General features: G+C 41.6%; 1 protein-coding gene across 1 annotated transcript in view; it reads left to right on the forward strand.

Moving 5' to 3' along the window:
- Window positions 1-755: 755 nt before the first annotated feature.
- The window catches only part of UPRT (uracil phosphoribosyltransferase homolog), a 38,346-nt gene continuing 23,414 nt past the window's right edge, over window positions 756-15,687 (forward strand). The window contains exon 1 of the mRNA XM_025214446.1: window positions 756-910. Within this exon, the coding sequence (XP_025070231.1) occupies window positions 756-910 (155 nt within the window). The remainder of the gene's footprint in view (window positions 911-15,687) is intronic.

Below are 15,687 nucleotides of genomic sequence, written 5' to 3' on the forward strand. Positions count from 1 at the left end.
GGGCGGGGCCGGAGACAGGCCACACCCACTTCCGCCCCTCTCGTGGGGACAGTCGGGCAGTAGAGATTCGCGCGTGGCGCGATCAGACGGCTCCTCCTGCCTCTTCTGTGAGGGCGGGTCTGTGGGAGGCCGCAGGCCCCGTTTCCTTGCCGACCAGGAGCTGCACGCGTGTCCAGCCCTCGCCCGGGCTGCACGAGCCCAGCTTGACCTGTGCTACCTTATGTGGTGCCGCCCAGGGCAGAGCTGCGGCAGGCTGGCGGGGCTCCGCCGCCCCCAAAAGGGCCATTGCAATGTCCGGGAGTATTCAGAAGGGAATTTGTACGCACCACGGAAAGGGGCATCGTGCCCCTTCTTAAACCCAGGGTGCCGCCACCCCTGGAGGAGGCTGCCCAGTTCCGGTCCGTCCCCCTCACGCCCCTCAGAAAGGATAGAAAAGGACAACGGGAAGGTCTGGCGGTGTGGAGGGTAGAGTGGGCAACCCTCCTCCCGGAGTGCCCCGGAGTCTCCAGGAATTGGAGAGAAATCTCCAGGAGGCTGCTGAGAGCCACCAGGAGATAAATGCCAGGGCATTCGTGAAACTAAAGATGACAAAAAAGCCAGAAGGGAACGACAGTGCCTGAGCGAGGGACGAACATAAGAGGGATGGGAGCGAGGACGGGAATGCACGTTAAATCTGATTTATGCAGTTGTCCAGCAGGTTTTTAAAATGTAATAGTCATGTGCATTTGCCTTCCCAATGTCAAGCCACGAATGGCATGACGTCATGTGATGAAACCTCGCAGAATAGATTCAAACAGTCGGCATCGCTAACGGAGGGGCATACACATGAGAAACTAAAGAGGCGAGGCCTGTTCCGCTTGGAAGAGACACTCAAGGCGGGACGTGACCAGAGTTTACAAAACACTAAATGGTGAAAAGAAAGTCAGTAGGGATTCATTATTGGCTTGCTCTCACTGTATAAAATTTGGAGTTACAAGATGAAACTGGTCAGCAGAAAGTTTAAACCTAGCAGAAGGAAGTTATTTTTCACACGGCGCGTCATTGAAGGGGGGTACTCGTCGCCACCGGGGGTGCCGGAAGGTGGTTCCAAAAGGGATTGGATATGTTCTTGGAGGAAAGCATGTGTTGAGTGTGGGAGTTGAAGCAGCTGCTGAATTAGAACTTCCCCCCCAATCTTAAAAGCTGGAGGTTGCAAGTGAGAGAGGAACAGTGCGGAAAAAACCTTGGTCATACCCATTCCATTCTCCCCCTCAGCATCCACTCTCTGCCCCTGTGTGACAAAAGAGACTGGGCAAGACGGACCTATGGTCTGATCCAGTAACTGGCAATTCTTATGTTCTCCCCTCTGCTTGAATAAAAAAAAAGGGGGCTCTATTTTGAGTCAAGAGGCCTGGCTATGAAAGTCCAGAATATGCACTGAGAAATGTGGGCTACATCCCAATAAAGGGGCAGTTCTTTCTGCACAGAAACAACTCTGCATTCAAGAGGCCTTGGAGAGAACTCCTTGGGCAAGTGACACTGTGATCAGCTCAACTATTGTTCCTCTGACATCAACTCCACATGGTAAAAATATGGTCCCTAATTAAACAGTAGTTCGAAAGTAGAAACTAGGCTGTGGATTACAATGGTGCATGTCCTCTCAGCTGATTGTCAGGCAGAGCCACGATGAAGCTGTAACTGTGGCATTTTTAATCACCCGAAGGTATCTTCAAAGCTACCAGACCTTGACTGCGGCTGCTGCTTCCTTGAAGGAGTGGTGAGCTCAGTTAGGGAGACAGCCTGACAGCATACAAAAGACAGAGAGAGGCCTGGCTTAAAACTGATTTTAATGAGGCAGGTTTTACTAAGCTGAACCATGACATTTAACTTTACTTCAACCAGGATTCATTTCAAACAATATAGGTGACATTTCTGTCACTAATCAGTCTTCATTATAACTATTTTTGGCAGCACTTAGTTCTGAACCCTGCCACCTAGCAGAAACTTACTGACACAGGTCTTCTGGCAACTAACTAAAACAAAACCGCTGTGCTATGCTGGTTTGCGCCGCTCTGGAGTCTTTCAGGTGGTGACCAAAAATCACTTGCCAAACATGGATTGTTCAAGACACATAAAACCCCAGTGAGACAATGGTATTATTACAGCCCTATGTAATCTGAACAAGAGAAGAATAAGAGGTTACTTGAAGCTCAACACTGTCAGTGGCGGGATCTGCAACATAACTTTGGAGAGCCATTGAAGTTAGAGATGGAAACATTGTATTGAATCATTCCTGTCTTTATAGAGTTTTTTCTCCCCAAAGCACTTTCTAATATTTTTTCTCATCTAATCTAATCTAATCGAATCTAATCTAATCTAATCTATCATTAACATTTCAATGCAAGTGCCTGGTCCTGTAAGGAATACATGTGTATACATATTGCTTATATGGATTACAGGTAGCTGTTTTGATTGAAACCCTCAAAATGGAGTTATATCTTTCAGAGATGACCGTGAGAAACAATTAAAAGGGTTACATATTAACATCTTGGTTTACAGATAACTAAGGGGAGACCCTGATAATAGCTTATGCTGTACACTGTAGGAAGAGGGGGAAAAGAGGGAAAAAAAATCTGATAATACAAGAGGGGATTACAAGAAGAAATGAGCTCAAATTAAACATGGGAAAAGTAAAGATGAATATCAGAAAACATTTTTTTCAAATCAGTATAATAGACAGGAGAATAACACTAGAACCCACTTAATTTGAGATTTTTTTAAATATTAAACTTGAAAAAGCACTAGCAATTCTCCTGTACTGGACAATTCAGCAGTGGGTGTACAGGCTGTTCAGTTTTTTAGGGGAAAAATTTAATCTTAATTTTCACATTGTATTGGCATGACCAAAATCTATAGCTCTACATTTTCTGTAAGTTAATTTAATGTATATAAATCTATTTTAAGGGAATTAATGTATATAATCTTTACAATTTTGCCCTCATCTCCTTTTCTGTTTTCCCTTTCTGTTTCTTTTCTCCTCTTCCTTATGTTCTTAGTTCAGTTTTCCAGTTCTGGTCTTCTACCCACTTGTTCCTCACCCTGACCTTTTAACTTACTAGTAGTTATGACTTGTATTCGTGTGCCACCTCATTTTGTTAGTTACTGCAGAAACATGCAAAAAGAGGTCTGCACTGCAGAGTTTTGTTGGCATAACTATGTTGACTAAGAGTGCAAAATAAAAAAAATTGCAGAGTCTAGATGATTTAGGTATGCTGACAGAAACCCGGTTCTACGCCCAGCTTTGCCACCATAGTGCTTCTGTTGGTATGGCTTATATTGTCCAGCAGGTGGTGTGGCTATAATGGCAGATAGAAGCTCTTTCTGTCAGCACATGAAGGCAAGGTTGAGAAGAACATGCTGCATCTCCACCAGGGGGCCTTGCTGGCCTACAGAAACGGAGATCACTAGAGACTTGTCAAGTGCAAGCAAGTCCAAAGACAATCCAAACCCCAAAGAACATTCATGTCACAGTGGGATATCAGAAAACTCCACCATAAATCTTAATCTAGACCTTATTCCCTTGGTCACATTGCCTCTCAGTGCCCATGCTGTGCTAATTAGATAAGAAGATGGATTTGCTGGTTTAGCTGAGCTGAGAATTGCAAAAGGGGTCAACCTCACCACTTCTTGGGGACTGTACCTCTCCTTTGATTTTCTCTAACAGAACGAGGGGCAATATAGAGATCATATAGTCAAATTGTAAAAGCATGAATTAAACCCAACAGAGTTTAATCCATAAATACAGCCTCCATGCTACACCCTGGAGCATAACCCAGCCACTCGCTTTCACTCTCACAAATGCCAACTCCCTAAGATAAGACAATGTAGCTGCCTTAGAGGGCTGCTGAGCATATGCCCAGAGTCTCTCCTAGGCTCTCTGCCTTGGATGTGCTTACTAACATGAATCAACTAAAGCAGTATTTATAGGGCAACTTATGCTCCAGAGAGAAGTGTGCGGGAAAACGCAAAAGCTGACCATCTGTCAGGTCAGGAAAAGGAAAGTTCTGGCAAAAGTTTTCAAAACAAGTCGGACAATTTGGAGGCTTGGTCTATGCGAATGGTGTGGATTTTATACAGTGTAGACCCTACATGGGAACAAGTTTGTTATAAATTCTTTTTATTAGTTCAGCCCTTCTATTTACAACTAGTCTGTCTCCATGCTTAAATATAAAGAGTTCTTGTACCATCAGTGAGGAGAATTGGTAACTTTAGATCAAGGTTATGCCTTTCCTGATACACCTTACAACCCTCCAATTTTGCCTCTTAATTTAAACAAACTGACATCTATTAAATGTTCCTGCCCTCCTTCCACAGGAGAAAATTTATAAAGAAACTTTGAAGAATTTTCCAATTTTCTTTCAGGATAAGGTTCACTTTTTAAGCATCACAGTCCCTTAATAAAGAGAAGAGAAAGCTAAACTACATTTCAACAGGTTATGAAAGCTCTCTACTATTATTTTCTCAAATCTATATGTTTTCTCTTTCCTAAGGTTGGCAGCTCTGGCCTCATTTAGACCCTCACATTTTGACAGCTCTGTACACAGATACATGAAATGTCTTAACAGTTTAAGTAAAATAAAACCATACCTCTAAAAATTCATCAGTGCTATGCTCACTGGAGATTTGTGCAGTGGTAGAGAAGTACTTGAACTGAAATGTGTATGGATGGAAAATCCTGAGATTTACATATAAAATATCAAGATCATGAAAATGCACAAACTGTAAAGGTTAAAGCTGTGATTTAGGATGAAAGCAGAGGCGTCAGACATATTACATGTTCTATCAGTTGTGGATGGGGATTTTTTGTTCATAAATAGCATTAAAGGATAGAAAAAATATGTTGAATTTTTTCAAGATTCAAAATCCCCCTTTTTCAAAGATGTTTAACAGTATTATGATAGGGTGATAAGCCTATTATGGCAGATTTAATTCTTTCAGCTATAGAAATACATAATTTTTCAGAAAAAAAAACACCTAGATTTAACAGTACAAAATATTTTTTCCCAAGTAGAACTAGTATAGAAAGTAGGGCAAAGACTGAATCCTCTAGTTCCAGTGGTAACTTTGGAACCTTAAATGATTGCAGAAGTCAGGCTACATGAAAGTGCCTCTACAGTTATGGGAATTGAATACTAATCAGGAATTAGGATGGGAGGGTAAAGAACATGGAGAATACTCTACTCAAACTCAAACTGCAATCCTCAAATCCTTCACAATCCTAGAATATTTGAATCTTCTCTTCAGAAATATGACAACAGGCATTACAACTGGCGTTAGTAGGCTTCATCTTTAATAATCATTAAGATTACTGAAGATGCTTCATACCTCCCAGAGCTTTAGACTTTTGTCAGTGCGTTTGAAATAGGTATGGATGTGGACTACTATTAACTAGCCGCTTATGAAATTCATAAAGCAACACTGCATCTGTTCATATTTAGAAAGTTTTCAACCATCAAATTTGGGCTTACTACAGAAATGATTGAGTCAACTATGACTTGTGTTATGCAGGTCAGACTGAGTGGTCACAATTGTCCTTTACAGCAGTAAATCTGTGAATACATGAACTGGAACAATAGAAACATTTTCATTAAAGTGTAAGTATCACAGTACTATAAAACCTTGCATAATCTAAACAAGAATCTCAACACCTGTATAAAGGACCCTCCTTGCTTTTACCTCCCCAGTTAACCAGCAGTGACTGATTTGCAGTGCCTCTATATTTTGAATACCCTACTTGAGATACCTTAAATGTAGCTAATTTTCAGAGAGTGATAAATATTTGTCCTCTGAAAAAAATCAGACCCTTTTAAGGAGGGTACCTCAAACAGCTTCACAAAAAATTAAATGCCTCAAATTAGTCTTTTTTTTTATTTAGGCCTCTATGTTTTTCAATGCTGCACGTAGAAATTATGAGGGAAAGCTGATTTCACAGATAAATAATATGTAGAATGTGATCAGCAACATGGTATTGTTTATGTGGCAGCTGATTGTTTCAGTCTGTCTAGGAGAGCACTGACAAACAATTTGATGACTGTTCCTGAAGGTTTTTTGAGCCTGCTGCATTTACTAGGCAGTTGGTGGAAAGGGCTTATAAAGTAATGCTGTAAGTTTTACTTAGAGAGGGGAGAGATTATTTACTTATGCTTTCCTGGTGTTATTCTTGAACAGAGGATTTTTTTTTTCATAAAAGTAAGATAAAAGCAGCTATTGATAAATTAATAGTGCAGGATGGTGATTTGCATTCAAATGCAGTACAGTATTTGAATCTAAAAATACAGTTAGCTCTTTATTTGTTGGCAGTGGCAAATCCAGTCGACAGTGGTAAACTAAAAGACATGATTACACCACACCTGAATAGAAATGGAACGTGTAAATCAGTATTTTCCTATAGAGCTGCAGATTTACACATGTGGATACACTGAAAACATTCAGGCTATTCATTTTGCTTTACTATAGACAGAAAATTTGCTATCTGATTCATAAGGGCTCCAGTACTGCAACACACACTAATATGACTGTATCTTCAAAGATGCAGTTGACCTCTCTATTTTTTCTACCAGCATAAGAATAGATTTTAAAGCATAGACCTACAGGAAAAAAATAAACACTCTGGAAGCCTCTTGCAAGAATTGGCAGCACCAGAAGGCAAATTGTCACAGGGAATTCAGTAGGGCTGGTGACTCTAGAATGCCTGATGAAAGCTCTTAATAAAGATTAATTCCTACACTGATCCAAAATCCAGTGAAGGAATGGGGAGGAAGGATTTTCTTGGCACTGGCTAAGACAGTCATTGGAATGCCTTGGTCCTTGGAGCAGCAAGAAAATAGCTCTGGCACAGAGTTTCTCTTCTCAGGCTCCCAGAATGTCCCTTGGGTCAGGAGCTCTTATGTTTGTGCATTTAGCAGGGGATTGACAGAAAACCCTGGCATTTTTTGGGTAAGAGGAAAAAGCTAGCTCCAAACAGCAGTCCACAAAACCCACTGAAGTTAGGGAAAAGGGACTAGAAATGATGAGATTTTATATCTAATGATGAGATTTTATATCTAAAGCCAGATAAAAGAGTTGTCTTAGTTTTACTTCATTCCACTGCATTCAAGGAATAGTCTGGAGGATGCAAAGAACAGTGAAGTAAAAACATCGCTGTTTTAACTCCACCGGGAGCTACAGAATGGGATTTGGCACAGTGCTACTCATTCTTTGGGCTGTATTGACAATGAAACATCTACTTTTGTATGCTTCTATTATCTATGGACAAATCTCCAGCCATATATTGTCTTTCCTACCAAGGTATTTTGCTTTACCCACTGATCACATGCAAACACATCTGGAATGCAATGTAGCACCTGCTGACCAGCTCAAAGAAATATCACACAACAGTTTAGGGCAGGATCTGAAGCAAAATATGTATCTCTAAAGTGAAAGTACAGTGGGAACATAAGGTGGCAGAAAGCATCTAGCTGGGCGTATCTACAAGTGATATTAATGCTCTGTAACCTTACTGTGCAGCAAACTACTGTACAGTAAGCTTTTCCTGGGAGTGCTTCTACATGTGTACCTGTCTGAAGCAACTTTGCTTCTGATGGGAGCAATTCATAGCAGGGCTACTTGTGCCTTGTTCTGCCCCACTACAGCTGCTTTAGGCTCCCCTGGGTGCTAGCCCCAGATTAGCAGGGGGCACCAGGGTCAGGCATGGGCTCTGAGCAGGGCAGGGGATACCTGTTTCCCAGCCCTGTGCCCCAGGGCTGGGAAAGTGTCCCCTCCCTGTAGCTGGTTCCCAGCTCCCTGCCCTGATCAGCCACTGGGGCAGGGAGCCTCCTGCCCTGATTGGCAGCTGGCAGAAAGCCCCTGGCTGGGTGGGAGCTGTCTCACTAGTAGGGCAGCTGGCAGCAAACCTCTGGCTGGGCAGGGAATCCCCACCTGGCTGGTGACTCTCTGCCAGCTGCCTCACTGGTGGGACAGCTCCTGCCCAGCCCCTGCCTGAGTGGGGAAGCAAGAGGTCTTCTGTCCCGGTGCTGCTCAGCTTCCCACTCCTCTGGGGAGCCAGAAGCCCTGCAGTGCTGGGATGGGGGTGGCAGAGAGGGACCTGGTCCTCACACTGGTTGGCTCCTAGGGAGAGCTGGGAGCTGAGCAACCCTAGGACTGGGCCCTCTGCTGGTATGGCTGACTGGGAGCAAATTTGCTTCTGGTCAGCATCTACATGAGCCCTACTGTGCAGTAACTACTGAACAGTTAATCTAGTATCTGTATTTACCAGTACTAGCTAACTGCACAGTAGACTAATTTACTGTTCAGTAGTTGCTGCTCATAGTCATATGGTAACACTTTACGGTGCAATAGATTGGTATAATTTGAGATTTTGGACTAGATGAAATAGTTAGGACTAGAACTAGGCAAAGACTACAAAACAGGATTTGAAAACATTTATGCATATAATCCTAGTAAACTCACTTTAACAGCATCCATGACCTATGAAATCCTGTTTTTAAACATTTATATAGGTAAGGTGTTGTTCACACAAATATTCAAGGAAAACTCATATTTACATAAGTATGTGGTCTTATGACTAACTAGAAAAATATGCTTTTTCAATCAGGGACCAGAAACTATAGGCTGTGACTGTTCACCAATCATACAGTTTGAATAATGAATATCAAACACCAAATGAATGCTTGCAAACAATATACAATCTGAAAATTATTTTCATAAATTGTTGAGCAATTTTAAATGTTGAACAAGTTCAATAAAATACTGTGGTTTGCCTCTGGTTGTTCTGTGAGAAGAAAGACCTAAATGTTTCTAATGAACTGATTGCTGTTAATGGCTGTAATCAATGCTAGGTTTTAATTCTCACCAGAAAATGTTCTTTTACCCCCACACGCTCCCCTATATCTGAATGGTTCACTTCAGTATGAAAATGCCATTATTTCCCACAAACTGCAGTATAAAACTGCTCAAAAACCCCTCTACCTCTGTAAGGAGAGAGCAGTCAATTTTGATGTCAAGGTTACTATGGCATACATGAAGATTATATACAAACACAGCACTCTCAAATGGAGACCTTTTACTTTTCTTCTTTTTTTATTTGTTTTTTTCCTTAACCTAAATATGAAAATAATTGTAAACCAAAAGTATTTTTGTTTTTTTGTGTATGGAAACATAATCAGAAAAAATAACTGTTTCAGAAGCTATGCAGTGTTGGGAAAGAGAGTTAATATGATTGTATTTTTTGCCTGTGGCATCAGTGGATTTGTTTTTCTTTGTTTTCTTGAATCCTCCCTTCTGTGTTGGCTACCTTGGTCCCCTTTCATTGAATATTGTCTCTTACCCTCAAGGAAGTAGAGGTACTAACCTTTGTTATAAAGCAGGCAGTAAAATTCAGTTTTGCTGGTAAGAATTCCTGGCTATGACTGTAATACAGTCCAATTAATGGCTTGGAATTTAGGAGTCTCATCATTTAATTAACAATATGAATTCAGAGAGCAGTGACTGTGATATTGCACAATTCACAAGGGTTTGGAATTTACAAGTCTCAGCAATTAACATAAAATAGGGAGGAGATATCAACTGACCTGATTATCTAGTCTGAATTTTAAGAAGAGAGATTCAAATACAATAATTTATGAGATACATGAAGATATTTCTTTTAGAAACAGTGCGATGCTAAAGGTACTACAGTCTAGTAGCCTGAAATTCCTGTAGTACACACAGGACCTCTTTCTCTTTTTACTTACAATTCAGAGGCAGGCAATTATTTTGCGTGGAGGGCCACTTACTGACTTTTGGCAAGCCATTGAGGGCCGCATGACAGGCAGCCAGGGGCAGATAAATATTAATTTTCTAAATTTTTAGGGGCCCTGCAGGCCGGATAGAATGGTCTGGCGGGCCGCATCCAGCCCGCGGGCCGCGTTTTGCCCACCCCTGACTTACATGGACTTAACAGTCACTTGAACTTCAACAGAAATACCCTTGATTTATATAAAATATAAGACCTAATCCTGCTTTGAATCTTTGACCACAGACCTCTCCCTGCCCATAGAAATCTATAGCCATGAAAGGTCATGTGACGAGGCAGGACTGAGTGCAGGGGACAAGAAATGGCAGTCTAATGTGACAGCATTCCCTGAGAATGTGTCCCCTAATGGAATTGAAAGAGAGCCAGGAGTGCCAGCAGTACAAGGTCAATGTTGCCTGAGGCAGATTCATAACAGTAAGAAAGGTCTCATAACCTACTTCAGACCACTCTCCCTTGAAGGAAAACATGACAAGTGTACTAAATTGTTCATTTGTGCTGGTTTCTGGCCTGCTTCACCTTCTGTTGAAGTCAGTGACAAACTTTCCACTCACTGACTTCAACAGGAACAGGATTGGGTGCTTAGTCTGGGCCAAGAAAGCAACCAGCAAACTCATTTAACTGACATTATTATAATTTATTTGCATTCTGATAGCACCTGGAAATTTGAATTAGGAATCAAGTTTCTGCTGTGCTAGAACCTTAGATAAACTCTGTCTAGTTCCCGTCCTGATCATTTTGCAAACTGAATTTATGATGTGTCCATCTCTTGTAGCTCAGGAAACAGACAGAGGGAGAAGGACAAGGTACAGCAACGTTATCATGTTAAATGGCAGAGACTTGGTTGGGCTGGGTTGGTTGGGAACACTTGTCACACTGTGCTGCCATTACGTGTGGTTCCTATTTATTTAAGATTTAAAGTACATATCATACTTAAAGCAAATGAACAGAATGTATTACTTTTCACTCTAGCTCAATGGTGCCCAAACATTTGCACCTGTGGACCAGATGCACAATGCCCTGTCGGTCTGCAGGCTGGATCTGGCTGGTAGATCCAATCCAGTGTGCAGAGTGGCCACGATAGAGGCCTGATCCAATGTATGGGTGGGGAGGCCTCCATCAATTCAGCCAAGGGTAGTGGTGGAAGAGGGACTTGGCCCTGATCCTGCTGCATGGGGAGGGCCTAATCCAGCTGTGTTGGGCTTGGTAATTTGGCCGAGGAAGGGGTGGCAGTATTAATCACTACTGCTTCCCCGCCACCAAATTTCTAGACCCTGGGGAGCTCCATGGACTGGATGCCGTAACCCTGTGGGGCAGATTTGTCCCACAGGCTGGAGGTTGAGTACCCCTGCTCTATCTCATTTTCCCTTTGGAGGGAGTCTACGTTCTGTCAGTGCCCCTGAAATCTTCATGTTCCCCTCAGCTTGAACTGGTGAAAATGGTCAAAGACCTAAACAGAACAGCCTCCACTTTCTTATAGCCTTCCAGTTTCCTCTGTCACAAGATCTCTTAAACTACAGATGCACATAAAGATGATAATAACAGCAGATTTAAGAAATATATAGATTCCTCAAATTGTCGCATCAGGTATAACAAGAAGCAGCACGGATTCAATTGATTCAGAAGCCTCACAACACAAACATACTGGGAGTATGCCAAAACCTTAGCAGTGGGAATGCGGACTCAGGCTGAAGCTTGTAAGAAGTTATGATTTGCATATCCACATTCCCTTTTTCTCTGAGTCTCCTGTAATCAAGTCCTTTGATAATTTCCAGCTGCCCACATTCACTCATGGATGCAACCCATCTGACAGCTTTTTTCTTAGGTCCCTGGGCTGCCATTCCTTTCAAATTTTGGAAGCTTGCAGTCTCAGCATGCTATATTCCAGGTGTAGTGATCTGGCAGAGGCCTATGCTTTGTATTCCTGTCTCTGGAAGTCTGCTGCACATGCTTATATAATTTTCATCTAGGACATATTTTCAAAAGCAGCCTTTGACTGCATCTATAGAAATGCATATATGAATGTAAAGATATAAATCCATTTCGCAGACAAACATGGGTGCAAACAATTTTGTAGCTGCAAATACTTGTAGATGCATTTTGTAAATGCAGAGATGTAACCTGGTTTGAGGCCATGGAAATTTCTATTTTGCCTCCATTTATTAGCATTTTTAAAAGCATTAAATAAACCACCACAACATAAGTTTGTGTCGAGTGCTACTATGTTCTGCAAACTGTAGTGTTACTGCAGATCTGCTTCTCAGTTAAACAGATTGACAAGATAATTAAAATGTACCTAGGATTTACTTTATTTTTTTTAATCTGTTCTCCTAACTGGCACCTTCCTACAGAATTACTGATATACATCCCTTAATTAATACTGAATCAAAATTTTGAAGTCAAATGAGGGATGTGTGTTTGTGCCTCTACATTTAAAGTGCTTCCAGTGTTTCCATTATTAACCCCTCTGTCAAAGAGTTCATAGCTTCTCTACTGAAAAAAATATCCTGCTTGAAACTTGGCACTATAGATTTTTCTCTCAAAATAAATTTATGAAAATATGTTTGACTAGTTACAGGATACATTTGAAAATATGATTTGGAGATGCTTATTTGGGGGATAGATCTGTCCAGAATTCCTCCCCTATTTTTCTGCCCCTTCCAAATAGATGAAAAAGGCTGCGCTTTTTGGATGGCATAGTCAGTATTTGGTGACTGTTTTAGTTCAAGCCAAAAGTTTTATAGGTGAATAAGCATGCCAGGATGTATGGGAGCATGTCTGTAAAAAACACCATCAGAGTTTTCTTTAAGGATTCAGGGGTGTAGGTTGTCGCTGTGTTGGTCTGAGGACATAGGCAGACAAGGTTCTTTGGGTGAATCTGGTATCTTTTAAAAACACTGATGAAAGGTTTTTAAACCTAAAAGTTTGTTTAAAAATTTTTTCCAACTATTTACGTTGGTTTAATAAAAGATATCATATTCACCCAAAGAAACTTGTCTTCTTTAAGGATTATAATTTATTTATTGAAAGGTACAGTACTAAAAAACTTATACCTAAACCCAGCTGTATAATCCTGGGGACAGACTGTAATCTACCCAAAGACTTTCTTCCTCCTAAAGGCAGCCCTTTCATAGCCATACTTCCCAAAATCTGAGAAGTTGAATTTTTGTTCATAAATATCTGAGTGGTACCTACACCACATAGTTTTATCCTTATCATCTGAAGACCAGTTTTATACACTTAATCTTTTATGGCACAAATAATGAAACCAGGCTGCCACAATTTAGGCTGAAAATATAACAGAAAGAAAAGAATCCTAGATAATAATGAAAGGCTGGGAGGGAAGTAGAGCAGACATAGTTACACAACACTGCCTCATCTCTCAATGTTGCAATGTTAAGTTAAAATACAAAATATCGTGTTGCAGGTTAGATACGCTCGCCTATTCTTCTAGCTGACTAACTCCTTCAAAATAACTTCAGGCTTTAGCGAAAGTGGTAAGGTCTCTTAAATATTACTAAACTTTTCCTGCAATGCCTAAATCCTTGTTACAGGACAAAGCTTGTCAAGGAGACAGTTTGTTGGGTCTCTGAGCTATGGTTTATCTTCAATATTGGCAGTACACATTATATCCATGAACATGAAGTATAATAACTGAAAGATATTACTCCTGTTACAGCAATACCCTGTAATATTCTAAAAAGAAACAAACAAACCAAAAAAGCAGCCAAAATGCTTGCGGGAGATGAAAACATCTCTGAAAGGTACGAATCTTCATTTAATGATGAAATCCTGACAGTGACTCAGGAACCTAGGGGAGTACCTAAAAGTTAACTCCTATGCAAACATACAAAAAACTAGAACTCTTGGTTCCAAAATGATACCTTTTATTAGACCAACTGGGAAATCACAAGAAAACTGTCCTTTTCTGCAAGCTTTCGGGCTCAAAGACCCTTCGTCAGGTTCTGGGAAAGGTACAGATGGTACAAAATGGTAAAAAGTCCCCATAGGTAGGAAATAAACTTCATTTTTGCACAGAGGGAGCTGAAGATGGAAGGCTGTCCCCCTGGGTCCGTGAGAATGTCTTTGTGAGCTGTGCTCAGTAGCTCTTTGATGTGTTGATCAGGTAGAATTCCTTCCCTGGAGGTGTCAGATGGCAGGCAGGGAGGTAAAATATCTTTCCTGTTGTTCTGCAATAAAGATTAAAATTCAAAATCGGCTAAAATTCAGCATCTTCCATGTTTCAGGGATGTACTTGGTAGCTGTGTTGGTCTGAGACAAGGAGACATACAAAAAACGTGAACTCTTGGTTCCAAAATGATACCTTTTATTAGACCAAGTGGGAAATTGCAAGAAAATTGTCCTTTTCTGCAAGCTTCCGGGCTCAAAGGCCTTCATCAGGCTCTGGGAAAGGTACAGATGGTAAAAGATGGTAAAAACTCCCCATAGTTAGGAAATAAACTTCATTTTTGCACAGAGGGAGCTGGAGATGGAAGGCTGTCCCTCTGGGTCCGTGAGAGTCTTTGTGAGCTGTGCTGAGTAGCTCTTTGATGTGTAGATTAGGTAGAATTCCTTCCCTGGAGGTGTCAGATGGCAGGCAGGGAGGTAAAAAAATCTTTCTTGTTCTGCAATGAAGTTTAAAATCCAAAATCAGCTAAAATTCAGCATCTTCCATATAAAGGAGTTTTACATTTTCCTATGTAAAGGTGTTTCTCTAGGCACTAGGTGTGACAAGCACCTGGTGAGTGAATATGTACCAACATTTGAGCATTGGCTATGGGTAGTTCTGGAGAAGGTGACCTAAACCACCAAGAGGAAGACCACTAGATGATGTTAGGTCAGACCTACAGAAATTAAATGTGGATGACTAAAGGACAAAGGCACATGGCAGACAGGAATGGATGAAGAGAGTGGAGGCAGCCAAGGACTTCTAAGGCCTCTAGTACTACATTTTTTAAATATATAATTATTGTTTATGGGCAGCCTGGAGTCAGGCTGACTGGTTTCTGCCTTACAGAGGCTCACAGCCGAAGGGGAAGGAGGCTCAGCGCCCCAGGGTCAGAGGTGGGACACTTAAGGGCCTTGCTTCATTTGTCAGGGATGTATTTGGCAGCCGTGTTGGTTTGAGACAAAAAGAAATGCAAAGATCTAGAAGTCTTGGTTCAAAAATGATACCTTTTATTAGACCAAATGAGAAATTACAAAATATCATCTTTTTCTGCAAGCTTTTGTGCTTGCACACCCTTCGTCAGGCTCGGGGAAAGTTAAAGATGGTAAAAAGTCCCCCATATGTAGGAAATAAACTTCATTTTTGCACAGAGGAAGCAGAACCTGGAAACCTGTCCCTCTGGGGGTGCCTCTTTGTGAGGTTGCTTCTGGTCGTGCAGATCGAGCAGAATTTCTTTCCGGGTGGTGCCAGATGGCAGGCAGGGAGGTGCAGAAAACCGTCCTGTTGTTCAGCAATGAAATCTATCGCTCAAAATCGGCTAAAATTCAGCATCTTCCACGTTTCGGGGATGTATGTGGTAGCCGTGTTGTTGGTCCGAGATAAAAAAAGGCAAAAATCTAAAACTCTTGGTTTCGAAATGACACCTTTGATGAGAGGGTTTTCCAACTATTTGGGTTGATCTAATAAAAGCTATCAGATTCACCCAAAGAACCTTGTCTGCCTATGGCCTTAGACCAACACGGCTACAACCTACACCCCGTATCTTTGATGAGAACAATTATTAGGGACATTTCCAAGCACTCACGTTAGAGCGGACCGGCTCTTTTCGCAGCCGGCGGCTCGTTGTGACCCGGCGGCGGCGGCCCTCCCCAGTGCAGCGCGCGGGCTGCGCAGCACGTGCGGCGCGGCG

Source organism: Alligator sinensis, unplaced genomic scaffold, assembly GCF_000455745.1.
Source record: "Alligator sinensis unplaced genomic scaffold, ASM45574v1 scaffold1196_1, whole genome shotgun sequence".
Lineage (NCBI taxonomy): Eukaryota > Metazoa > Chordata > Crocodylia > Alligatoridae > Alligator > Alligator sinensis.